Here is a 27,087-nt window from a genome sequence, read left to right on the forward strand (position 1 = left end):
GCTAAAAGAGTGTTTGTTTGAGGTTGGGGTTTTGTGTGGCTAGTCTGGTTCCTGGCTTAGCGACGTTAACTTTTGAGCAGCAAAAGGAGTTTTCGGAGTTGCAACTTAAGCAGCAAGTGGAGTTAGAGATGTTGAAATATGACAAGGAGATACAACTTCAGACCATAAAGCACACAACTGAGCGTACAAGATTGGAGGTGCAACAGTATCAGCTACAGTTAGTGAAGGAAGGTAAGCTATCAGAAGTGCTAGGCACTGATAGTCAGGAGGCCAATAGGGGCAAGAACACTCAGTTTGACTTGGTTAATAATATTGGCCTGCTTCCTAAGTTCAGTGAGTCGGATCCGGACACATTTTTTTTTTTCTTTTCTATTTGAGCGCATCGCAGATGCTAGGGACTGGCCAGACGCAGACAAACCTATGCTGTTACAGTGTGTTCTAACTGGAAAGGTGCAAGGAGCCTACTCAGCTTTGAGTGTAGCCGGTAGTAAAGACTATGAAACCGTAAAGTCTGTAGTGTTGGAAGTCTACGAACTTGTCCCAGAGGCTTATCGTCAGTGTTTCCGTTCCAGAAGAAAGCTTGACAACCAAACTTACATTGAATTTGTTCGTGACTTGATATCGTTGTTTCAGCGCTGGTGTACAGCATCTAAGGTTGACACTTTTGAGAACCTTTGCAATCTGGTTATCTTAGAGCAGCTCAAAAACTCAGTTCCGGAGAGTGTTGCTACATTTATTAATGAGCATAAAGTAAAAACTCCCAGAGAGGCTGCAATATTGGCAGATGAATGTGTTGACCCACAAAAGTGTTTTTGGAAGTAATGGAGACGTTTGCCGTAAGATTGACAGTTACCATGGTCAGAAAAAGTCAAAGCTGGTCCTGGTGGGCGGGGCGCACCAGTTAGCTCTTGCAGGTACTGTCGAGAAAAGGGGCACTGGAAAAAGGATTGTCCAGTTTTCCAGTCAGGTGAAGCCTGTTGTCATGGCTCCTCCAGGCATTACATCTGTGACCCCTCAGGCTGATTTCTGGGCCTTCATCTCAGATGGGTTTGCCTCATTGGTAGGAAGTGGTGTGCAGGTTCCTATTAAAATCTCAAGAGATACCGGAGCATTAGATTCTTTTATTCTTGAATCTGTGCTGCCATTTTCTTCCAAAACTGACACTGGTGGTTGTGTGATCACGGTTGGTATGGGAAGGGTTCCATTCTCTGTTCCTTTACACTTAGTAACTCTTAGTTGCGGTCTTGTCCAGGGGGAGGTGTCAGTCGGCATCTGGCCTGAGTTGCCTGTTGAAGGTGTTCATATGATTCTGGGGAATGATTTGGCTGGGGATTAAGTGTGAGCTGACAGGGTGCCTAATGTAGTGAAGCCGCCAGCTGGTTCCTCAGTTGTAGCATCCTCAGCGAGGCCACTAGGCTCCAATGACCTTTTTCCAGCCTGCGCTGTTACCTGAGCTGCCAGTCGAGCTAGGTCAGAGGCAGTAGAACCAGTGTTTGGAGTTGCCAAACTCTCTGTTGGTAAACCAGCTAGCTAGTTCACAGGCTGAGTTGGTGGCAGAACAGAAAGCAGATGCATCCTTAACTCAGCTGTTCGACAGAGTTGTGCCAGCATCAGAGGTTAGGAGTTCTGCTCAGTGTTATTTCCTCCAAGATGGATTGCTGGTTCGTAAATGGGTGCCGCAGGGTTTGGTGTCTCTGGGAGAGTCAGTCTTCCAGGTTGTTGTCCCTGTTGATCGATGCGGTATAGTCCTTCGGACATCACGTGGTGATGTGGCAGGTCATACACATCCACACTTCAGCAGTTGCTATAAGAAGTTGAAACCTTATGAATTTTACAAGGTTAAATGGTTAGTTTTTAAGTACAGAACAAACTACAGTTCCCATGAAAATACTACAAGCGAGAATGCAGTTGAGTAGCACAAATAGTGCATTTATTAGGCTACTTGTAACTTCACTACCAGCAGTTCCAACGGCTGTTAACTACTGTCTTGGCTGTGGTGGGGATGCTGGGCCCCTTGGTCTACACAGTATGTACTATGTTAAGATTCAGAAAGCATACACTCATACTGATATTTTCTAAGAGGGTGCATCTTACAATATTCTTCATTATAATGAAGTGGGATTACATTTTACTCACCCATTTAGTTGACCTTTTTGCGGATAGCATTCAGCTTCTCCTCCAGCTTTGTGGGCATGATGTAGACCTTGTAGGAGTCAGTGACATAGGCCACACAGTGGATCTTGTCCTTAAGCCCTGGAGACTTAGGATAGCCGCTGGTCTCCGAATGCAGAGGAGCAGAGGGGTTGAACTGAGTCATACAGTTCACAGTTCAGGGGAAAGACAGGAACAGTTTGAGTTAACTAAAGCTAAATCAATGGCTCATAAATTCAATATCCTGCTAAATATTACGGGTGTGCATTGGCACTGCCCTCACAATTCGATTACGATTCACCAGGTAACGATTCTACGATGCATTGCGATGCATCAAAATTCTACTGCACACAACAAGGCAAATTTTTCATCAGTCATGAGGCAATACAAGCAGTCAGATATTGAACAACAGATTTTATTGGCTGCTATGTGTGTATTTTCACTCTCCTGTATCTTTGACATAAATGCCATTAAATAAAATTGAATGGTACAGGGTATTGGATATGGCATTTTCAAACCTGAAAAAGAAAACATAAATCACTGCTTTCAGTGCTTTGAATGAGTGATTTGTTGTTGTCGAAGCCAACTCAGGATGCCAACGATCAACATGGTTCGTGAAGTTAGTTGTATTGCCAACGTGCTTGATTTTAGTGTGGCAGGTTTTAGTGACATAATCGATTATGGCACTTTGCCGCATCGATGCTGAATCGTGCATGCCCCGCATTGCGATGCATTGCCGAATCGATTATTGTTGACACCACTACTAAATATAACAAAAATCTCTACCTGGTAACAGTCTGGCAGATGACCTTTTAAGGGTGCTGCTGATGTCATCTATATCAAGCCCTGCACCTGTGCTTTCCTCCAGTCCCATGGTATCACACAAGATGATTGGCAGAAGTTTTCCATCTCGCCCAGCTTTCATTGAGTAGGTGCGAAACTGTCAAACAAAGTGATTGGCTAACAATCCACAAAATGGGGACGTGGCAGGATTTTTATTTTGAAATCAATCACCACAAATGGAAATCATTAAAGATAGGGTTGGTAGCATTTTCCAATATACACTTTTTTAATATATTTTTCAAATGGTCTTTACACCCAAACAGCTATAAATAACTTATGGACTCTGAAAAAAAGAGTGAAAAAAGATCCATCATCGGTGGCTGCTGTAATCCTGTAAAAACTCTGGTCAGTGTAGCCCCACTGTGTGTAGGCTACTCTACACCTCAGGTGTACGAGCCAGAGCTCATGCCGTGTCGTAGGGCTGGGCGATATGGAGAAAATCAAATGTCTCTATTTTTGACCAAATACCTCGATACCGTAACGATATTGTAGTGTTGACTATTGGTGCTTTCACAAAATATTTACACAATGAGATGTTTGATAAATAATCATCAGTAATGTGGATATAATGACTAAGTGGGTAAAGGCAAATTATATAACCGTTACAACAGTCTGGTAAGTTAAGGACATCACTTTACTGTAATGCAGCCTTTAAAACCAGGAAAAGACAACACTTATGTCATATCACGATATTCAAAATCTAAGACGATACCTAGTCTCATATCACGATATCGATATAATATCGATATATTGCCCAGCCCTACCGTGTCGCTGCCCAAATATCTTCAAGTCTGCTGGAAAACGGAGGATAAAACTCAGCAAAATGTGCCACTGCCGCGGTCACCTGCACCCACCGGCCCTGCTAAAAAGAAAATAAAGACTGTAGCTGAAATAACGACAACTAAAAGGATTTAGACGCAGCAAGAGGACAAACGGCGATGGAGACAGCTGACGAGTTGAGGGATAAAAACTGACGCCATGGTTGCCGTCTTTCTGTTGGACAGGTACGTGGTTTTTTGTTTTTTTGTGGAGGATTTGTTTCTTTCAGAAAATGTCTAGCCAATGTAGCTTTACATTTATGTAGCGTTAGTCATACTAGCCCAATGCTTACGTAAGCTTCCCTGTCAATCTAGGCTACTAGTAAGCTAACACTAGCTAATGTATATTTACATATTCTTGTCTAACAAAACGCTAATTTGTGTAACATTACATGGTCGCCGGGGGTCTAATTTACATATCTGCTTTCCACAAATGTGCTGATGCAGGCTCTGCATTCTTTTTGATTATTTTGTAGTTATGACAAAGATAATTCGACGTCGACACCGTGCAAACTCGGATCGATGAGACTACCTCTCTCTCCCTGCTGTGTTAACTATTTCACATCTCTCTCCGTCCGGTGAGTAACGTTAGCTTGATGTAGAAGTCAGCTGTTCTCTTTTGATGTGCAACACATCAATTATAAATATATAAGTTAAATATTTGCGCCAGAGAAATGGTAACTGTACTGTTGTTCATTGTGGCTGTCTTTCTATATTCTCTCTCAAGGACAATCACTGCCAGAATAGTTTGCCACAGCTGATGATGCTGCCACATCCAGAGCCAGACCTGTCTGCCAACACTGGAGCCCTGGACAAAGTTTCGAATAGGCCTACTATATTTATTATTTTTATGAAAATAAACAAGTTTTGCACAACATTGGTCTGTATTATTTTGTACAGCATGTACGGAGATGAGATAATATATTGATAGCTGTAATATGTAAAAGTAATTTCTTATTTGAAAAAAAAATAAAAACAAAGGGTTAACGTTTTACGTTTTATTTATTTTATGCTAACTGAAATAAAACCATGCCAATCAGGGTCAACTATAATAAAGTCAACTTTAGCATGGGTATGAATACTTATGAGCAGCACTGTATATACTATATTTATATTTTCAGCCTTACCTTATCTTCAAGATAGTTGAGGATGGTGAACAGCTCTACAGTAGGCATATGTAGACACGATGCCAGGCAGAAGTTGTTTAAGAAACGAAACTGAAGTGTGGACTGGAATAATTTTACCTTAAAAACAAAACTGATGTTTGTGTATGAATTTCACGGTGTAAATTCCTCACGTTTTTAAAAGTGTGCTAAATGTAGCTCCGTTTAAAACGGTGAATGTAGTTGTTTAGGCAGGCCTACTAATGTCGTTTTACCAAGCACTATTTGCACACAGTGGTGTGGCTATATGTATTCTTATCCTTTGAGCCTTGTTCGTACAAGTGTTTCAAGTCACGTTCACCAAACTCTCTTAACTGGGATATAAATCAAAATAAATCGTTCATTTCAGCCTAATTAGTGCCACGTACCTGTTCACAATGGAGTGCATGCCTCTCGTGAGATTTGATCCTCGACGCCCCCAAATCACGGCTATTTGTTCATTTACACAATAGACCTTTTTCACGGCAAACATGTTCATGTCATAGTAGGAAAAGCACAGGTGTATTTAAAACCATTAATGATGGCTGCATTCCACTTATGAGAGGCCCTGGTGTTGTGCATGAAATAGCTTACTGGGACACTTGATGGAATTGAGCCATTGTTAAGGTTATCAATTTCAGCTGTGCTTTTCCTACTATGACAAGTCAAAATGTCTGCTGTCAAAAAGGTCCATGCTACTACTTTTCAGTAGGCCTACTCAGTTTCATGTCCTGTAGCCGAAAATCAGCAATCACAAAACAATTAGCAGCTACCAAACACGTGTCAACAGAGCAGGGCTGTAACATTTATAAATTAAGAGTGGTTTGAAATAAAGTAACAATATAAAACGGGTTTCTAAAGTAAATTGATTTATGACTTAGAAGGGAGGTGGTCAAAGAGATTAAAAGTCGAGGAGATGGACAAGAGAACATTGAGCATCATATTATTGACCCTTTGAAAACACGTCACACGACACCGGCGCCATGACGGACGGCGGAAGCACAGGCTAAACAGTAGTAGACAAGCGGAAAGGTTCATAGTTTCAATCAGTTTGAAATACATAACACTAAATAAACTGTATTTATGGCTTTATATGGCTTCTTCTATTTTACAACAAGTTGTCGTGCCTTTATCGGTCGAGGTAGGGCATCTGGTAGGTGCTCACAAAGAGCAGTATTTTGAGAAGTTGGAGATAGCAGGATTGGATACCGACCCTTAATTCTTTCTCCCTCCGTTTTCACAGACCTCATTAAATCGCAGAGTCTGCCCGACTTCAGTCCACACGTTCTGTACCACTATGTGGTAAACGGGGTATCCCCATATACTGGTGCTGATCTCAAAGCTTTTAAAAGTCCTGATGCTTACCAGTTCTTTGTAGCTGGCTGGGTTACAGGTACTAGGGATGGGCGATACCACACTTTTAGGATTCGATACGATACTGATACTTTTTCTTGCATTTTCATCGATATCGATACCAATACCGTTAATTTCTTATTGTCAATTTTTGTCAGTAAAAATATTATTACATTTAAGACAAATCACAAGACAAATACAGACCATTTATACAAAATGTATTATGGTCAATACATAATAAAATTAAAATAAAAATAAATAACATAAATATGAATGAAATAAATTAAATATGAACAAAAACATACACATTTTCAGGCCCTTGGCTGTGTCGCTGTCGGCTGTGTCACACGTTGACGCTCATTCGCTCGTCTCCTGTCACGTGACATGGGCCAGCTCAATACGCCGCCAGGTACAGGGGTGTCCCGGCACATAGTAATTTAAGTAAGTAATCTAAAACAGCTGAAAGTGATGCATACACCCCCAATTATTATTTTTTAGTTTATATCGATATTTTTTTAAGGAAATCAATGCCAAATGAGTAGCGTGAGTCTATCGATCTATCGATGTATGTCACCATCGGCGGAGCGGGGGGGGGCGGGTGGCTAATTGGGCTTAAGCCCCGAATGTTGTAGGTTTTTTAAAATAACTTCCACTTTGTTTCATTTCCTCTCTCAGTCTTTCTGACTGGAGCGGCAAAAAATGAAACAAAAGCTCCACCACGCACGGTAATAGAGCTTTTGTTTCATTTTCACGGTAACGCATTGCGCATCACTCAGCTTGTTTGCCAACTGCCAATAAAAACTAACGAAGAAGAATATAAATATCCTTCTTCGTCGTTAACTTGTCATCAGGGGCTGGCGGGCTGTTGTCATGTTGTATGTTTCATCGGTGTCGCGAGCTTACTGGCTAACCGAGGAGCATCTCGCTGCAGTCTGCGGGAAGCGGGGCTTGACATCAAGCCCCGCCCACATCCAAGTCAGTATTTTTTTTTTTTTTTTTTTTTTTTTTTTAAACCTACGTCGTCTCCCCATACAGTCTATGGCTCGAACGGACCAAGATGGTAGCAAACCTCATATCCTCTTGTTTCACATTAGATGTCAGAAACTGATGTAAGCTAAACACAAACTACATTTCATGCAACAACAGTGAACTGTAATTGGGTCCGTGTACTTTTTCGTTCATTTGATTTCCGACTTTGAAACGAAAAGAGTGGTTCGGAAATAACGTAAGACTGCTCCGGTGAAAGCCTTGTTTTCATGAGCTTCTGGGGCTAGCTGCTAGCTAGCTCGGAAGCTACATCTGATGGAAGGCAGGTTGCTAATTAGCCAATGCTAAAAAGTATGGAAGTAGCCTACTAGTTTCCCCTGCTTTCTATCAATATTCCTCAGTATTTGTCTTTTGGTGTAGTTTGCTAACATGCTCGTAGACATGTAAATGAACTGTTTGCGTGCTAGCTAAGTCAACGGTCAACACCTTTTATATTGTAACGTGAAAGCTCAGGCTGCGTTAGCTTCAGCTAAACCACAGCAGCAACTTGCACTGCCCCGTTAAAATGCAACTTCAACCCTCGGATATAACGGTAATCACGTAGCGATTTTACTGTATCTAGACATCTGTATGTGTGTTCGACCTTTTGAAATACTTAGATTAGGTGTGTTACTGTGCAGGTAATATCCGAGGAGCGTCTTGCATGATTGTGAGTTCTCCTGAACCAGACTGAGAGACCATTTAAAGGCTCAGGAACCCTTTGCAGGTGTTTTGGATTAATTAGCTGATTAGAGTGGGACACTTTGAGCCTAAAATATTGAACCTTTTCACAATATTCAAATTAATAAAAAAATTCTACCAGGCTGTCTTGGTCATGGATGTATTAAGAGAACGGTCTTGGTCCGTTAGAGCGTATGGGGAATGACGTAAGCAAAAAAAAAATGACTGACTTGGATGTGGGCGGGGCTTGATGTCAAGCTGATGACTGCAGCGAGATGTACTTGGGCTAACCGGCTGAAGTTATGGATATAACACATAGACTGTATATATTATATAATATATACAGTCTATGATATAACAACGTTTTTTATACGGAACAGGAACACTAGTAACCATAGTAACAGACCTCACCGGCCGGAGAGATTCAGGAGCAGCGTCAGACGAACCGCGGACAAGTGTTGCAGGTTTGTGAATCCGCTGTTGTAACACTTGAGTTAAGTGACTGTATTGCTGGCTAGCTAGCGAGTTAACATTATTAGTTGTTATTAAGAGAAATTAGTTGCTAATAGAGATGGGCGGATGATTTGTCTGATGATTTGTCATGTACACAGGGGGTGGCGGGAGGGGGGCACTCGTAAAACCGAAACACACAGCTTGTATCAAATGCTAAGTTATCTCAGGGCATGTTTTACAGCTAATCTCGGCACATTAGTGGGATAAGAAGAAAGACTAATTGAGAAATATAGTGATAAATATCAGAAAGACATGAGAAAGTTTATTTCCTCCTCCTGATGACAACAATTCCAAGTACAGATGTATCAATATCACTGGAAAAGTGATTCCCCCCCCCATACTTTAATTTAAAAAGTAAATCTTTAATATATTCTACATTCATTACATAAAAAGTAAAATATTTCAAGCCTTTTATTGTTTTAATCTTGATGATAAGGGCTTACAGCTCATGTAAATCAAAACTCAATTTTTTTCCCCCACCCCTCATATAGTCCATATGCATATCCATTTATGCCACACAACATGCAATCAGTATATCCACCTTATTTTTCAACTTTGAAGCTAAGTAAGCTATTTTCTGTGAATGTGAGAGACTTCCGGTTCATAGGGAAATAACGAGATGAATAACAAAGTGCTATTAATGATAAAAATATTTGTGCTACAAACTAGTGTTTACAATTATGACAAATTCAATACATCAAAATAATAGGGTAGGGTAGAAAAATACCAGTTTCCAATATCGAGAAGCATAACAAGCTTTTTTGTACAGCTAGAAATAACTGTAAGCGGATGACATCGGAAGCCAGACACATTCCATTTACAAATGTCCGTGCCACTCTTCCGTGAATAATAAGGTGGATACCATAGGCCAAAAAATGTCCCCTAAAAAGGTGTTAGGTTTGTTTGATTGTTAGTTGTATGTTTTGCCTCTGATTGATTTGTGCTTATCATTTCTTGCAGGATTATCAGAAGTGCTGCCGCTCTTCTTCCTCTCGACATTATCACTACCCTCCTCACCTGGCCTTCATCCTCACCTGGCCTTCATCCTCACCTGGCCTTCATCCTCACCTGGCCTTCATCCTCACCTGGCCTCCATCCTCACCTGGCCTTCATCCTCACCTGGCCTCCATCCTCACCTGGCCTTCATCCTCACCTGGCCTTCATCCTCACCTGGCCTCCATCCTCACCTGTACTGCTTTCTTTCTAAATTTCTATTTTACTTGTTAAGGATAACAATAAATTGAAATGCATGAATTAATAAATTGTTCTTGTTTTAAAACAGATTTTTATTGTTTTATTATATTACATTATTAATACTTGTGTATTGTTTAAAAATACACGATAAACCTTGTTGTGCAGTTAAAGCTTCAATTGTTCTTTTTTCCATTTCATGGATTCTGATGTAGTAAATTTATCAGCTAAGCACAAACTAAACAACTGAACTCTTAAGATTAGTAATGATGTTTACACCAAATTCCAATTTTACCTATGTAGGCTAACTTCAAAATAGTCAGATAATGGTTGCCTCTTTTTAGTTGCCAGGGGTGAAAATGAGTCATCCTTAACATTTTTGGTGTTTTGGATTCACTACAGCTGGAGAACAATTAAATACAAAATAGGTTGTAGGCTCTACTGGGTGATTTTTTTATTTTTTACTGAGTAACTATCATCATTTTCCCAGATAGTGTATAGAATTTTAGGCATTCTATTATCTCAAACAGCCTGAAAAATAGTGCATTTAGCTGGGCATGCCCCCGGACCCCCCTAGGTTTGGGCTAAGCCCCGAATGTTTATATCGTCTGGCTCCGCCCCTGGTTAGCACGGCAGCTAGCTGGTTGAGGATAATTTTATTTATCACTAATTTAAAACAGAAAGGCAATACATACACATGCTTGTGTTGGTGAGGATTACTCTGCAGATTGTGAATGTGAGAACACGAACGAAAACGTACGAGTTTAGCTTGCCGTCCATCTACAGCATAGCTCTTCCGCCGTCCGTCATGGCGTTCATAATTTGCGCGAGTGGAGCATGACGTCACGTGCAAAGGGTCAATATAATGAGGGAATATTGGCGCGTTCATGTCATCTCGGAATAACAGGGACCGCCCCCGTGATTACGTTGTTTTTCCGACTACCAGTGTTCACCATGGTGTTCACATGGTTCACACGGGATGCGTGTTCTTCTTCTTCTGTTATATTGCCGTTTGGCATAACAACTTGTTGCATGACTGCCATCAAATGTTGGGTGTAGCCTAGAGCATCAGGTGTGTGAAAACCTGGTGAAAACATGGAGGCTACAATAATTTGCTGCTGTTTTCTTATGCGAGCATAAAAACAGCACATCGTCAGGTGTTTGTGTTATCTGCAGGACAACGAACAGGAAAAGACACGGATAATGTGTTGGTTTTTTTTTTTATACATAGGCCTATTTATGAATAATTTATACATAGGCCTATTTATGAATAATTTGAAACATGTTTGTTATGTCCGTTCAGGACGATTTAATCTGTGTTCGCTTGGTAACGCCTTGGCGTATGCGGAAGTGACAGTTGTTTTGGTCTAAAAGGGAAGTTCCGGTTTTAAGATAATAAAGTGAGCTGCGGCCTTAAATCTCTCATCCAGCGTCCTTATTATATACAACATTTGGCAACAAGGATGGCTGAATTTTCTCTTCCTCCTCCACCTCCTTTCCTCGCACTTCCCGGTGAGCCGACAATACCGTGGAATCGCTGGCATCAGTCTTTTGAAACGTACATTCAAGCTATGGGATTAGCCGACGTGAGTGAGGCTCGGAAAACGGCATTGCTGAGGCACTGTTTGGGGGTCGAGGGACAACGTGTACTGGAGACGCTAACCGGCAACGGGGCAAATACGGATTATGCAGGGACAGTGACACTTTTGAAAGACCAGTTTGCTGCCCCACAGAGTGCTTTATTGAGACGGTTTATGTTTCGGCAACGGCACCAACTCCCGGGTGAGTCTGTCCATCAGTATGTCTCCAACCTGAAACGTTTAGCCAGCCATTGTAAATTCAGTGCATTGACGGACGAGATGATACGTGATCAACTGATTGAACACACTACACAGCCTAAAATCAGGGAGACGTTACTGGAATCTGATGATTTGACACTAGCTAAAGCTGTTGCCATTGCATTCCAAATTGAAAGTGCAGCGGAATGTGCAGCCAAGTTAACACAGACAGAATCATCATTAAGCCAAGCAGTACGCCTGAGTGCGCTGTCGCAGGAGCAGCAGCAACAGCAGCAGCCATCTAGCGCTGGTTTGGATGTTCCAGACACAGCCCCAAACCCAGTCATGCACCTCACAAGACAACAAGGGCCACGTCAGCGTCAAAGGCAGCTTTCCTGCGACAACTGTGGATCAAACACTCATGCCGCCAGCTAATGGCCAATCATGTCGTAACTGTGGAAGGAAAAATCACTTCGCAAAAATGTGCCGCTCTGCCCCCTCCAGGTCGGATGGACACACTTCCCGTGGCTCACCCACCATAATTCGCCATGTAACATCGGGGCCCATGCAGTTCAAGTCATGTACAGTGAAAATTGACACAGTGTGTACTCCGCTGCTGCTGGATACAGGCGCAAGTGTCTCCCTCCTGAATGCCAGTACATACCGTCAGTTTTTCCTTTCCCGTCCGCTGGCTGCGCCCACTGCTGTCCTACACGGGTATGGGGACTCAAAAATTGACCTGTTGGGGTCCATCACAGTGACTGTCAGCTATGGCACTAGGATCTTGCCCTCCTTTGTCTTCAATGTGGCCCGACGAGGAGCAAATTTAATGGGGCTGAATCTGTTCATAGCATTGGGATTTTCACTCATTGACACCAAGGGGGCTGCCATCATGACTGTCGCTGCCGGACCGCATCAGAAGTGGTCATCACTGTTCGGAGGGCTGGGCTGTCTGTTTGCCTTTGCCCATCAACCCCTCATTGACTCCTCAGTGACTCCAGTCGTCCAGCCATTGCGCCGTATTCCACTGGCACTGAGGGATGGAGTGTCCGTTGAGCTGCAGCGGCTGCTGGATGCCGGTATCATTGAGCCGGTTGATGCCTCGCCATGGATTTCGAATCTGGTTGCGGTCAGAAAGAAAACAGGGGCTCTGCGCGTCTGTGTGGACCTCCGCGCAGTAAACAAAGCAGTTATCTCGGACAGATACCCATTGCCCACGTCCGAGGAGCTCACGGCACAATTTCACGGCTCCACCGTCTTTTCTAAACTGGATCTCAGAGAGTGCTATCTCCAGGTGCCCCTCCACCCTGAAAGCAGAAACCTGACGGCCTTCGTTACACACCTCGGTGTTTTCCGCTACACGAGGATGCCGTTTGGCCTTAGCTCCGCCCCCTCCTGCTTCCAAAAGGTCATGACCTCAGTGCTGGCAGGTATACCAGGTGTGATGATCTACCTTGATGATGTGGTGGTACATGGTGCTACTGCTGCTGTCCATGACAGTCGCCTGCAAAGTGTATTCGAAGCCCTCGCCAAGCACAGTCTAACCCTCAATGGCAGCAAATGTGTTTTTGCGGTGCCGGCGATTGAATATGTAGGCTTCCGACTTTCCACTGAGGGCATCTCCCCCCTTCAATCTAATGTGGAGGCCATCCTCTCCGTTCCCGAACCGACCTCAGCTGCCCAGCTCGCTTCATTCCTTGGCATGACGGGCTACTACATGAAGTTCATGCCTCAGTATTCGGCCATAACGGCCCCACTGCGACGGCTGCTTCGGAGAGATGAGCCATGGGTCTGGTCCCCGGAATGCACCAAGGCAGTGCAAACCCTCAAAGCTCACCTCACCTCCAGTGTTGGCACACTTTGACATATCCAGTCACACCTTGGTCACCTGTGACGCCTCGGCCATGGCGATAAGGGCTGTACTGTCACAAGTACAGAACGGCATGGAGAGGCCTGTTGCATTCGCCTCCCGGGCTCTGAACCAAACTGAACAAGGATATTCGGTTGGGGAGCGGGAGGCACTCGCTTGCATGTGGGCTTGCGAGAGATGGCACCTCTACCTTTATGGCCGCCAGTTTACGCTGAGAACTGACCACCAGGCCCTGACAGCCCTGCTCTCCTCTACTGGCACCGGTCACAAGCTGCTGAGACTGCACCGTTGGTACGACCGCCTTCGTCAATACAACTACACTCTACAGTTCACCCCGGGCCGGGATAATGTCGTTGCAGACCTTCTGTCTCGGTCAGTGCCTGCCCAGGCCCCGCCCGACAGCGTCAACCACATCGAAAGTGAGATTATTCACATGCTACACACGCCGCTTGAGTCCACGGTCACTCTGCAGGAATTGAAGGCAGCCTCAGAGCAGGATCCAGTCATCTCCCAGCTCTGCACCTACATTCGTCAGGGATGGCCAAGGGCGTTGCCAGAGGAGCTGTTAGCCTTCTCTCGGGTCAAGCAGGAGCTCTCTTGTTGGAATGACACATGTGTGGCACGTGGGTTTTGCACTGTGATTCCGGGGGCCCTTCGCGCCCGTGTGCTGGTCATGGCACATGAGGGCCACTTGGGCATAGTGAAGCTTAAACAGAGATGCCGCAACCTGGTGTGGTGGCCAGGCATAGACAAAGACATTGAGGCCCTCGTTAAAGAATGCCCAGCATGCCTTGTGAGTGGGAAAACCGGCCGCCTACCCCCACCACCCCTGCAACCTCTGGTCTGGCTCTCAAAGCCATGGGAGCATCTGCAGCTAGACATATGTGGCAAGATCCACTTGGATCTGGCCCCCCACTCTCAGTGGTTCTTGGTCGTAGTGTATGACTTACACTCCAAATGGCCTGAGCTGACCACCACTGGCTCTGTCACCTCCCAGGTCATTGTGGACTTTCTGGAGTCCCTCTTCTCCCGCTGGGGCCTTCCACAGACCATTACCACTGACAACGGTCCACAGTTTATTTCTGTGGAGTTTACATCATACCTGAAGAACAGGGGGATTCGACACATCCGCACAGCCCTGTATCACCCACAGGCAAACGGCGGGGTGGAACGCTTCCATCAATCCCTGAAAAATGGCATCAGAGCACATCAGGCCCAGGGCTGCTCCTTTAAACAAGCCATACGTCTAACGCTGCTACACTACCGCGCTACCCAGCACTCAACCACGGAGGTTTCCCCAGCCTCACTCATGCTGGGTAGGGAGTTACACCTACCCCTGGACAAGCTCCGCCCCACCGCAGGCATACCCAGATATCACTGTGGCAGACTGGGTGAGAGCCCGCGGACCGCACAGGGGGAACAAGATGGCGTCATTTTGGTCCACTCCACAGCAAGTGGCCCGACGACTGGGACCAGCCACATACCTCCTAGATGATGGCACCCGCTGGCACGCCAGCTGCCTTCAGAAGGTGCCAGCACCTTCTGCAACGCCAACCCAGAGCAGTGGGGACATAATGCCACCCAGAGTGGAGCAGGAGGACTCCATACCTCAATCAGCCGCACAGCCTGAAGATACACCCCCGTTGTCATACCCACTGCCCCCACCACCATCGCCGCTGCCCCGGCTCCCAGACTCCACACCACGGTTTGTCGCACCTTCTGCTGTGTGTTCTCCACGGCCAGTGCGCACGAGGGCACGGCCTGATTATCTGAAGGACTTTGTGCCCTGAGTACCTGAATGACTTTGTGTTTACCTTTCATGTTTGAACCCCCCCAGAGAGGGGAAAATGTTATGTCCGTTCAGGACGATTTAATCTGTGTTCGCTTGGTAACGACTTGGCGTATGCGGAAGTGACAGTTGTTTTGGTCTAAAAGGGAAGTTCCGGGTTTAAGATAATAAAGTGAGCTGCGGCCTTAAATCTCTCATCCAGCGTCCTTATTATATACAACAATGTTATGTCTGTGTATGTTTCTCAACAGAGGCATTTGTCCACAATAAACAGTTTATTGTCATTGAAATATGTTCAGTGAACCAAAGTCGCCTACATCAAACGTCAGTTGTCAACAACGCGTCACCAACTGGGAAACTCGGTTAGCAAAATCTGGCCCGAGTTTCCCACCTCTGATTCCGACAGGAAGGGACGTGAATGATGACGTTTTCACTCGGAAAAACGTTTTTCCATGTCCATGAACGCACGGTATGTTCACCTGGAGACCTACCTGCGTAAAGACCCTGAGGCAGCTGTCATCGTCAGAGACGCCAATCATACAATCTAAAAAAGTTGTTGAACCTCACAGTAAATTGGCCAGCCATGATGATGATGCATGTTGTGAACAGAATATTGATTTTGCGAGTTATTTATTTAGTTGATTTCTGTTACAGTTGTAAACTTTAAATTAATTCAGAACAAAAATGTATTATGGGTCTTGTGTCAAACAATATATTTTCCCCCTTTGGAGACAGGCAGACGATCTGTACAATAGCCTACATTAGTAGTATGACAGGTCCAGGCCACTTGTATACTTTATTCCTAACTACAGAACGAGAAAATTCTAAGTATAGGAATGCAGCAACCTTTCTTACACAGCCTACTTGCTGTATTTCTGTTTGTAGAAATTGTTCTTGCATGAAGTCCATTCCCGTTGATATAAAGAACAGATCACACTTACAAATTAAATATCACAAACTTCTGATTTTATTCTGAACTATACCATTTGGTCCATTATAATTTTATAAAAAACCATTATGAGAAAGTTATTTGATATAACCACTAGGTGTGGCTGAACTCAAAATCCCTCATCTGAGGTTGCTCTTTAACGTTTGACATAAAACAATAAATGGTTATTTAAATGTGAATGATGACTTTCTTAATATTGTTTGAAAGACGTATTTCAAAAGCTCAGACATGAATGTTTTATACTATCTTTGGCCCTGTGTGCTGTGGTGTATTGTCCTGGAAATACAGTTCAGCATACTGCAGGATGTGGTCGACCGCACTAAGCAGAAGCACATCAGTGCTCGCATCCAGGTCCAGCTCTGACGAGTAGTTCTTCACCGGGACGATGTAGGAGGTGGACATACCTAACAAAGCTCCAGCTTTACTCATCTATAAACACACAAAGACCTGACTGTAAGATTTTCACACCATCAGTAATCACTTCCTTCAGCTGGTTAAGAACAATGTCAAATTGGGTGACATTAGGACAGAAAAAAAATCATCTTAAGCCGTTTGTTTTTTTTCATCTCTCACAGAAGTACTTTTAGTTTGAAAATAATCCTGAGAGGAATCACAAAATAAAAGGATCTGATGGCTCGTAATTCCTCTTTTTGTTTTTGAAAATACAGACTGTAATTTGCTGTGACCTTACACCCCCAAACTAACTTTAATCTATTCAAATTGAAGGTCATAATAATTTGTCCAATTGTCATATGAATTGGGTATCCAAGCCTTTCTTGGATTTTAATCTGGTAATGTGAACCTAAATAAGCAAAAGTAATAAGAAGCACCAAAGTCAACTTTTCCATCTGTCCAACAAAACTGTGGTCACACTTCCTCTCCTGTAGTCTGCATGGTGCTCTCACCTTCCTGTATAGTTTGGCTATTTTTGTATTATATGCCACAATCAGTCTGTTTATTTCTGATTCTTCCACTGGTGTATTGTTAAAATAACCTGTTTATTTTCATATCTGTATTGTAGGCCACATAGAGAAGCTGTCCCCCCACTGAAATTAAAAGGTTACACCACACCATAGTAATACATAAAATAAATTCTATCTTCTAAATTAAAAAAAATAATAATTGCAAATGTATCTGTAATATTTTGAGTGCTAATAGGTCTGCATCATGCACTACATTCATGGTTATGTGGTTTGTGCACTTCCCTTTCACTTTAACAGACAATTAAACAGGAGTGTTTAATTACAGGACAAGAACATTTGTTAAACTGCATATGGTTTATTTCAACCTACCATGTCCCGAATGATGCGGCTCTCATAAACCTTGGTGACATCTTTGGCTGTTTCTGGACAAATTTGGTCTACGTGGGTCAGCAGAGCCACCTGGTGAACACCTAACAGAATACAATGCTGTCATTAAGGTTTCACTGCAATAAAACGTTACTGACAGCGCTTTCATTCAGATGATCTCTAAAGAAATTTTCAAGACCAAAGTTGTTGTGCACATCAGCCCCTCTGCGGAAAAACAAATTCAAAACCATAAAAACTATATTAAGGTTAAAACTGACAGAAGTAAAGCTTTGTCAAATGTCGAAGCCCATTTTGTCTGCCAAGGGACTTTAATCTGTTTGTGACAAAGTCTTTGTGTTTGACTGCTTGTTTGTCCTTTTCTTACCCAGCTCACTGATGTGCTCTCGGAGCTGCTGGAAGGTGGTGCTAAGTCCTTTGGGGTAGGTCAGGATTTTAGAGCCGTCCACCACGAAGGCCACACAATGGATCTTGTCTTTGAGGCTTGGCTTCTTCACATAGCCCACAGTCTCAGACCTCACTGGCTGATCTGGGCTAAACTGGGAGAGAGAAATGAAGAGATTACATTTTCAAAAAACTCATGTTAGCAATTAGCACTAAACAAAAAGTATAGCTGAGGCTGATGGGCATGTCATTAGTTGTACAGGTATTTAGTTACAAGTCAAAGCAAAGCACTGTATTTAATAATAATAATATTTTTGACCTGATAACGCTAGATTAAAAGTAAGTTGATCACCAAATTTCATACAATTTATCTTGAGGGGAACATAATTACATGTACCAAATTTCATGGCAATCCATCCAATTATGGTCGAGACATTTCACTCAAAACCACAAATGTTAACCTCCTGGTGACGCTAGAGGAAAGGCCAGAGATGCATCATTTGGGAACCATGAGTGTCTGCATAAAATGTTGTGCCAATCCATCTGGTGGTTGGTTAGATATTTCAGTCTGGACCAAAGTGGTGGACCAAACAAGCAATGCTGCTAGCATAGCTAAAGACTACAATATTACAATAATGATTCTGCTCACCTTGTGTCCCTCAGGTACATGACCTTTAATGACAGACAGGATGTCATAGAGGGTCAGTCCGGTCATCTCTCCACCCCCCAGGCCCACAATATCACACAGCACCAGTCCAGTAGGATCCTCTCCCTTCTGACAATGGATGTGGAAGGACTGCAGCTGACACAAACAAGAAGAAAGTTGAAGGGATGGACGCCTAAAGCATGGGAACAAACTACCTGCTGATTGGAGGTTTGCACCACACTGTCTTCTGATGACGATCTATCGCACCGTTGTGACGAAAAGAGAGCTGAGCCAGAAGGCAAAGCTCTCAATCTACCGGTCAGTTTTCGTTCCTACCCTCACCTATGGTCATGAAGGCTGGGTCATGACCGAAAGAACGAGATCCAGGGTACAAGCGGCCGAAATGGGTTTCCTCAGGAGGGTGGCTGGCGTCTCCCTTAGAGATAGGGTGAGAAGCTCAGTCATCCGTGAGGAGCTCGGAGTAGAGCCGCTGCTCCTTCGCGTCGAAAGGAGCCAGTTGAGGTGGTTCGGGCATCTGGTAAGGATGCCCCCTGGGCGCCTCCCTAGGGAGGTGTTCCAGGCACGTCCAGCTGGGAGGAGGCCTCGGGGAAGACCCAGGACTAGGTGGAGGGATTATATCTCCAACCTGGCCTGGGAACGCCTCGGGATCCCCCAGTCGGAGCTGGTTAATGTGGCTCGGGAAAGGGAAGTTTGGGGTCCCCTGCTGGAGCTGCTACCCCCGCGACCCGTTACCGGATAAGCGGAAGAAGATGGATGGATGGATGTCTTCTGATGAACAAACTTGAGACATTCTTGTTCAGTGTCTCCATGATAACCAGGCAAACACCATTCACTGACAAAGACCATAAGATTGAAAGCTTGAGAAAAGCTAGTAATTGGACATTAAGTAAAGATGTCTTTGTCAAAGTTTGAATTAATTTTGTTTGAGATGATGTGTTCCAAATAAACTTGAAACTGATCTTGAAGATATTTGTGTCCAATGAGTACAGGCACATCTGAAGCTGTTGGACAAAATGGAAATGATTGACAACACTTGGACAACCGACAGTCTTTCACAACTTGGCAGACCTCTAAGAAAGTGAAAGTGGCCTTTTGCTTTTTTGTGGATGAATTGCTAAGATACCCTCTTGAATCCAGTAGGGATTCAGTGTCTTGCTCAAATGCCAGATGAGGTCCACTCTCTTTTCAGTATCTCCCCATTTTAAGAAACCTAACAATGAATTTATCCATCCATTTTCATCCATGGGTTTCCTCAGGAGGGTGGCTGGCGTCTCCCTTAGAGATAGGGTGAGAAGCTCAGTCATCCGTGAGGAACTCGGAGTAGAGCCGCTGCTCCTTTGCATTGAAAGGAGCCAATTGAGGTGGTTTGGGCATCTGGTAAGGATGCCCCCTGGGCGCCTCCCTAGGGAGGTGTTCCAGGCACGTCCAGCTGGGAGGAGGCCTCGGGGAAGACCCAGGACTAGGTGGAGGGATTATATCTCCAACCTGGCCTGGGAACGCCTCGGGAACCTCCAGTCAGAGCTGGTCAATGTGGCTCAAGAAAGGGAAGTTTTGGGTCCCCTGCTGGAGCTACTGCCCTCGCGACCCGACCTCAGATAAGCGGACGATGATGGATGGATGGACAATGAATTTCAGCTCATTTTATTCCCACCACCAAGAAAATTTCAATAGTTTTATTGATTTCTCTGTTACTGATTCACTTGTACCTTCTTGGTGAAGCTGGTCAAGGAGGAGCCCACCATGGCCCGGTTGGTGACTCTTCCATTGAACACCGACTGGACTGAACTGACAAAGCTGGACTTTCCAGAACCGACCGGGCCCAGAAGGAGAACCCGAGCCTGAGTCACCTCGTGACAGATCGGCCTGTAGGAGCTGATGGTCTTCATCAGACTTGTCTTTTGCCTGGTTTAGAATTTAGTTAATAGCGTTCAAAATAAGGTTTTCTTTTGACTGCTATGAATTCAAATAATTACAATCTTGACTCAATTGAAGTTCACAGCTTTACTCACTCTTCTGTCCACTCCATGTCTCTCCATTGAGATTCCAACTTTGGTTGAGCTGCTGAGGAGAGTTTAAGAGTTAAGTTTAAGAGTAATGAATATTGTGCGTTTGCTATGTTTCACCTCTTCTGAAGAGTAAAATACATAAAGCTTAATATTAAATTCCTTGCATTTGTTATTTCAATGTTTTTTTTAATTCTGTAGATAAGCGGCAAAACACAGTTATATCACACCCAGATATTTGCAGGAGCTACAGTGGAGTTTATTAGCACAAAAACATCCTTAAGACAGGTTGGTTGAGGGACGTGTCCAGCAAATGTCAAAGCAGGCATCATCAAAGTAATGATTTTGTAACATGTAAGAAATCAATTGCCAGCTTTATCATTTTTTGTAATTGAACCAAAAGGTTTTCAAGCAGGCATTTACTGTTTGGGAAACTGGAACACAGCTGTGTGTGTAGCCCATTTCCAAACTGGGCCTACCAAATTATTTTTTACAAGCATCCAAACAAAGGAGAAAACCCATAAAGTACATTTTCAGTGGCAGTGCTGATCATTGACAGTTTTTTTTCTAGAACTGTTTAGTAGCTTAACTGGGAATGCAAACAAAGGTTTGAGCTCTCTTCTCTGTTGAACTGACATCTGTAACTGTGCTGAGAGCATCTTTGGCACCCGCTGCTGTGCTGCTAGCAGGTTTTGCAATGCTTTAGCTGCATTTACTCAACTTTTAATGATTTCAACTTTTCACACAGTTTGCACAACATTTAACAAGTGTAGACACTGAATACAGACACTAGAGACTCCTCTGCTCACAATATTCAAGCTTTTTCTTACTAGCTTACCTGGGAATGTAAACAAAGGTTTGTTCTCACTTCTCTCTATTGAACTGACGTCTGTAAGTGTGCTGAGGGCACCCGTTGTCATTCTGATAGCAGGTTTGGCTGAAGTAGATGGAGCGGAGGGGAGAAGTTTGGGTGTACCAAATGCAAAGCTGCTGCCGAAGCTGATGGGGAAAACAGTCACATACATCAGAGGGGGAGCGTAGATAAACCAAAGAAGCAGAAATGAACTTGAATGTTCTCTGTTAAAGGTCTTACATCTAAAATACTACATATGTGACCTAAAATGTGATCTAAAACAACTGCATTGTTGAAATGGACGGAGGAATCCAAGTAAGTTTCCCAGAGAGTTTTGCAATCCAGCTAATTTAAATAGTTGACGTTAGGCCTGCTGTGTTGTGTGAACAGTTAACTTCATTTATTTATGTGGCGTTTTCTTTTGCAAGGTGCAAATGTTCCACCAAAACAAGTTCCTTCCTGAGACTATTTTGCAGAGCCACCATCGCTGCGTCCAGAGCTTAGTGCAGCATAAGTCGGTTGTAAACCCAGACCGTTTTTTACCTGTATAATTTATGTATGCGCTGTAGGTCTGGCAATGCGAGACTATCGATTAACCTCTAATATGCGGCTTTTATATTGGTTATATTGGATGATCATATGACGCATAACATTAGCTCAGATAAGACATAACGTACCTTGCAGGTTTAAAAGTAGCTTATTTTCTACACAGACTGACAATGAGATTTGTAATGGAGGTTATAGAATGAATTAATAGATACATTTAGATTAACTTTGTGTGCGTGGATATGACTACTAGCTATACGTTACAAATGTAGCTAGCGCCTACACAATCTTACTGACCAACTGAAGCTAACTCAACTTAATGTTCAGACAGCTAGCGTTAGCTGATGCTTGCTTTTTAAATATCACACAGTCTGGAGACTGGCTGCAAGCATTAAAGAAAGTTTACAAAGCTGGGGACCGTCTCCATCACAGTCCAAAACGGGTCAAAAGTTACCACAGCAGATTAGTCATTTAACTATAATCTTAACTGCCACCCTTTAAATGAAACTAAACGTTGCTAATGTTACATTTTATCTGTGTAACTTAACGTTGCGTCTTAAATATAACCTAACGTTACCTGTATTTGTTGCGTTCCTCCATACCAACCGCTGCATAGACGTGGCGAATAACAGCTAACGTTGGCGTTAAAGGACAGACGGGGAAATATAAACAGATTTCCTTTCAAAGAAAATGAAACCTAAACTGTCAGACAGAGGCAGGCTGGTGCACGACGATAGCTTGCTCTACAAAAAACAACAAACATGAACATTTTGCTTTTGAAACACTATAGCACTTCAATTTAACGAATGAAACATGAATCATGTAATGTCAAGGGCATTTTCATGACAGTAGCCTAAGCATAAAATACAATGCAACAACTCTACCTTTTGTGAAGCTAATGTGCAGTTTCCTAGTTAGGACCTCCCCTTTACACCTGGATTATTGTTACAAAAACAGAGGAGGATACCATGTGTTAGTTTCACAAAGGTATGAATTAGGTACATGAGTCATCCTCAAATTTTAGTGCAAATTATGACATGTCAAATTAGTTTAGTTGCCCAATATATGCCCTTCATCTAACACATTTACACAGGGGGTGACATAGTTTAAAATACTGCAATTTATAAGTGTATGGAGCATACTGTCATCAGAGAGGGACAACAGGCTGCTCATAGAAAGGGGAAATGTAAAGGTAGGACTGTGTTGGTGGACATCACAGCAGGCATGTAGGGTAGGATTTTTAAGAGCAAATATCAGATGCCAAAAATCTTAAAGGTGCTTTAGGTTAGAGAATTGTGTGGAAAGGTTTCTGATATAACTGGTAACTATTTGAGAGCTATATAAGCAGGCATGACGGCTCGACTCCTGAACAGGCTATCGTGGTATTCAGATGAATATTACTCATCAAGGCAGTGGGGCCAGCCTTGGTAGTTTAGCAGATGAAATGTAAATATGAATGCGGAGTATCTGCTCTTTGCTTGGGTGAGTGTAGGATTTAACGACAGCTTCAAGGCACTGTTAGGTCTGGGCTAGAGAGTGGTAGTCTGTCAGAGGGACCAGTAGATTCATGACGGCAGAGCCTGATCTTGAAAAATATACAGACATGAGAAACATATGGACATGTATTTAACAACTATTGTTTCTACTCATCTTATCCGCTAGAGGGAGCTCTAGTCTTGTGTTCATAGCTGTAGATGTTCACCTACTAGCTTACAGCAGAGGTCAACCTGTGGCCACCTTTATTCTCTTTCCTTTTTTTATTTATTTTTTATTATTGACACAATTCAGTATACAGAGAATCAGGTAAACAGTAATAGTACATGAACATCAAGTGTACAAACTTATGAAGATATAAATAAAAACATACAAAGCAATACAAACGATAATCATTACATAGAAAAATAAATAAAAAGATTTACATGAAAACATAATTTTTTTTTTTAAAGGTTTCAGGAAAAAAAAAGCTCTATAGTTTCCACAATTTTAATAGTTTTTTTGTTATCCAATGATCTAAGTGACTTCAGTAGAGATTTAAATTGTATGAAAAAAGGTACAAAATTAGGAGATGAATTAGAAAATGTCTGCTTGTGAATATAAAATTTGGCATACAGAATGATGAAATTAATTAGATACTCAAGCGCACCATTTCCTGAATTATCATAGAAACAGATGATATCTTTAAGGTTAAAGGTGTAGACAAAGTTGGTGGGTTCAAAAAAGTAGGACTCCAAATCTGTCCAAAATCTTTTGGATATTTCACAATCAAAAAAAAAAAGGTGAGATATTGTTTCAATATTCTGTTTACAAAATGTACAGGAAGAGTCAATGTCGGCTAATTTAGCAACAAGGTGAATAGTATGGTATATGTTATGTAAAATGTTGATGTGTACTTCCTTAGCTCTGTTAGAAACACAGTACTTATATGGTAGAAGCCAAGCCCTTCTCCAATTTATGTTCTCAATTTTAGATCTCCACAAAAACTTGCTCCTTGGCACAACTGTATTCTTTCTCTGAAAAATTCAGCGAATATGCTTATTGTTACACTTTATGTGCGTTAGTTCAATTCCATCCGATGAGAGTTAAGGCTGTGATATATCATGTGCACCACAACTTAAGAAATTTTTTATAAGTAGAATTAAACCATTTGGGATTGCAGGAGTTAAAGAATTAAATTCTCTGAAAGGAATTGGAAAACTGTGTACATTCATAAGCTGTTCATAGGATATATCACCAGATTCATCGAAAAGATTAAGAATGTGATTTAAATCTCTTTGAAACCATTTCCCTTTATTCTCTTTCCTTTACTGGGAGACCCAATAGTCTGACATCCAAAACGTCTACAGTCCAGGAAAATGTGAAGTGACACACTCACTCAATAGCTTTAACTAACTGAATATTCAACTGTAATTGATGGTGGTGATTGCTGGATAAGAACAAAAATGTGTGTGTGTTTGTGTGTGTGTGTGTGTGTGTCTGCGTGTGTGTGTGTGCGTGTGTGCGTGCATGCGTGTGTGTTTGTCTGTGCCTATTTGTGTTTGTTTCTTTGGCTTGTTTGAGAGAAGGTTAGTTTTGCAGCTCTGGATGTGAATGAAAGAAATTGAAGCTTAGCAAAAGTTCATTCAGGAAGACTTCACATACATGTTTTCTCCATATATAGGCTATGCATATTTCCCATTTTGTCAGCACAGTCAGCAGACTTTTGGTGTTCCTGTTAGTGCTCCCTATTAGTGTTCACTTCAGCCTGTCTGATTTACCCTTGATCTCTGTTAGTTGATCATCTTTTGCTATTTGACATTAAAACAGATATTTTCTGGGCTCCTCTTTGCTGTCATTTCAGTATTTGTGCCCCACTTCCACCATCATCAAAGCAGCCTCAGATTCAGCTCCAGGTCCAGTGTGCCCTGCAGGGATCCTGCAGCAGATAACATCTATCAGGTCTTCACTTGGTAAGAATCACCCAATCATCTCCATGTTTTTATCACCACTCTAGACTAAATTGAGGGGGATTTATAATCAGGCTTCATTAGATCCAGTTGCCAAAGGACATCTATTTTATTATCAATAACAAATAAACTCATATTAACAGTAGTAACCACTAACTTTTCTCTCTTGTAATTGGAGGTCATGATAGTGAAACTGAGAGGAACATGCTTGCTTGGCTAAATCCCTTGAAGCTAAATAAACGTATAAAATAAAGTTTTCAGGTTCTTTTAGGTCGGTCGTCAATCATTCAGTGCTGCTTTATCAGGGCTGTTTTGGCTAGCAGCCTATGATTGATCAGGCGTAATAACAGCCCACAACAAGGCTCAGCTATCTTTATGACCTTGTGGCCATGCCAAGCTTTTGCTGTCAGCAAAATAGTTTTTATTTCCGCAGAAAGACTGGGAGATGTTGAGCTGCTGTTTGGATGGAGACATGAGGGGTAGGTTAGGAGATCCAAAACCGGTAGGAAAAACTCGCTTACTTAATGTTCCCAAACAGAAAAAAGCAACGTTCGAGTCTGACACATCAATTAAATGTTATAGATGGAGCTGCCTAATTATCTGAAGGCAACACCCAAATCAAAAATACAACCTGCTGCAGCCTTGAGGTCATGACTGGGTGTCATTAAAAGTGACTGTACAGTTGGTGGCTTGACAGCAAACACTATTTTATATGTTATCTGTGGATGGAGGATGTTGCTCTGCAAAAACCAAAATACAGTAACTGTGCAAAACAGACCTCATGATTTAACTGTCCTGTAACCAGAAAACAGGTGAATAAATCTATGTAATATACACGTAATTAACTCCTGTAGAAGTATCAGGGCTGTGACTAGGCAGGCTTTTAGAAATACTGAGGTCATAAATCCTGCATGTGATATTTATGGATAATAAATGGGTTTTTTTGTGGCCTGGTTTGGTTAAAAAACGACTAAATGGTTGTCTTTCGGTTATACTATATGATCATTTCCAGACATGCATGTTAAAAAAGTTATTTTTAATGTACATGCAAGCATAAAAGTGGATAGCAGACACCTTTAAGAAGATTTAATGGTGATGTAAGCTAGACAATGTAAATTAATCAAATATGCCATCTGTGGTGAACATTTTCCTTAAAGGTCCAATGTGTAGGAATTTCTCCCATCTAGCATTGAGATCATATATCGCAATCAACTCTCTCGCACCACGCAGTTCAAAGTACGTATTACATCTACGTAGCCTTCACGCTTCAAAAAGCTGGTCTCTTGCTCTTTTTAATATCCTTTTTCTTGGCGAAGAAGAACACTCCTGTTCCTGAAATTTGAATTTTGAATATGTGTGTGGTCCTCCATGTTTCCTTCTTTAAACTTGCCGGGGCCGGGAAGCTATGATACCCATTAGCAGCATTAGCAGCACCTGTGAGTTTATCATGTGACAGCGAAATCGCGAAAGGCGGAGCAGTATGTCCTGTATGTCCCTTACCGTAACGTATTTCAAGATGGAGCATGAATATGGAGCGTCTACCCCAGTTCATGCGAATGCAAATGTAAAATTTCAAGCCAAAAGGAATACTTGGAATTGATGGTGGTGGTAAATATTCATGTAAAAAAGGACAAGTTTATGAACGGGCAACACAGATTTTGATAATGAACAACTAAACACGTTACACACTGGACCTTTAAACCCCACCAAAAAAACATTACATAGAAACATAATCATATGGCCATATATGCCATATAATCTTACATACAGGGATGATTTA

The 27,087-nt window shown here is 42.6% G+C and overlaps 1 protein-coding gene across 11 annotated transcripts; it reads right to left on the minus strand.

Annotated features, from left to right (window-relative positions):
- Nucleotides 1-16,099: 16,099 nt before the first annotated feature.
- Nucleotides 16,100-22,637, minus strand: ifi44g (interferon induced protein 44g). 11 transcript variants are annotated; one of them, XM_031303948.2, is made up of 9 exons: nucleotides 22,442-22,637; nucleotides 21,304-21,464; nucleotides 21,055-21,171; nucleotides 20,472-20,523; nucleotides 20,169-20,364; nucleotides 18,445-18,591; nucleotides 17,779-17,950; nucleotides 17,397-17,497; nucleotides 16,100-16,533 (listed from the first exon to the last, which is right to left on the minus strand). In XM_031303948.2, exons 1-9 carry the CDS (start codon nucleotides 22,462-22,464, stop codon nucleotides 16,342-16,344), a joined length of 1,161 nt encoding a protein of 386 aa, XP_031159808.1. In that variant the 5' UTR covers nucleotides 22,465-22,637; the 3' UTR covers nucleotides 16,100-16,341. The 11 variants fall into 11 exon arrangements, with proteins under 11 accessions (XP_031159808.1, XP_035863451.1, XP_035863450.1 ...); XM_036007558.1 differs by having other exon boundaries at nucleotides 18,445-18,597; nucleotides 20,472-20,520; nucleotides 21,055-21,167; nucleotides 21,303-21,464; nucleotides 22,442-22,632; XM_036007557.1 differs by having other exon boundaries at nucleotides 18,445-18,597; nucleotides 20,472-20,520; nucleotides 21,056-21,165; nucleotides 21,300-21,464; nucleotides 22,442-22,632.
- Nucleotides 22,638-27,087: the final 4,450 nt, after the last annotated feature.

The sequence above is a fragment of the Sander lucioperca genome, chromosome 11 (genome assembly GCF_008315115.2).
Source record: "Sander lucioperca isolate FBNREF2018 chromosome 11, SLUC_FBN_1.2, whole genome shotgun sequence".
Classification (NCBI taxonomy): domain Eukaryota; kingdom Metazoa; phylum Chordata; class Actinopteri; order Perciformes; family Percidae; genus Sander; species Sander lucioperca.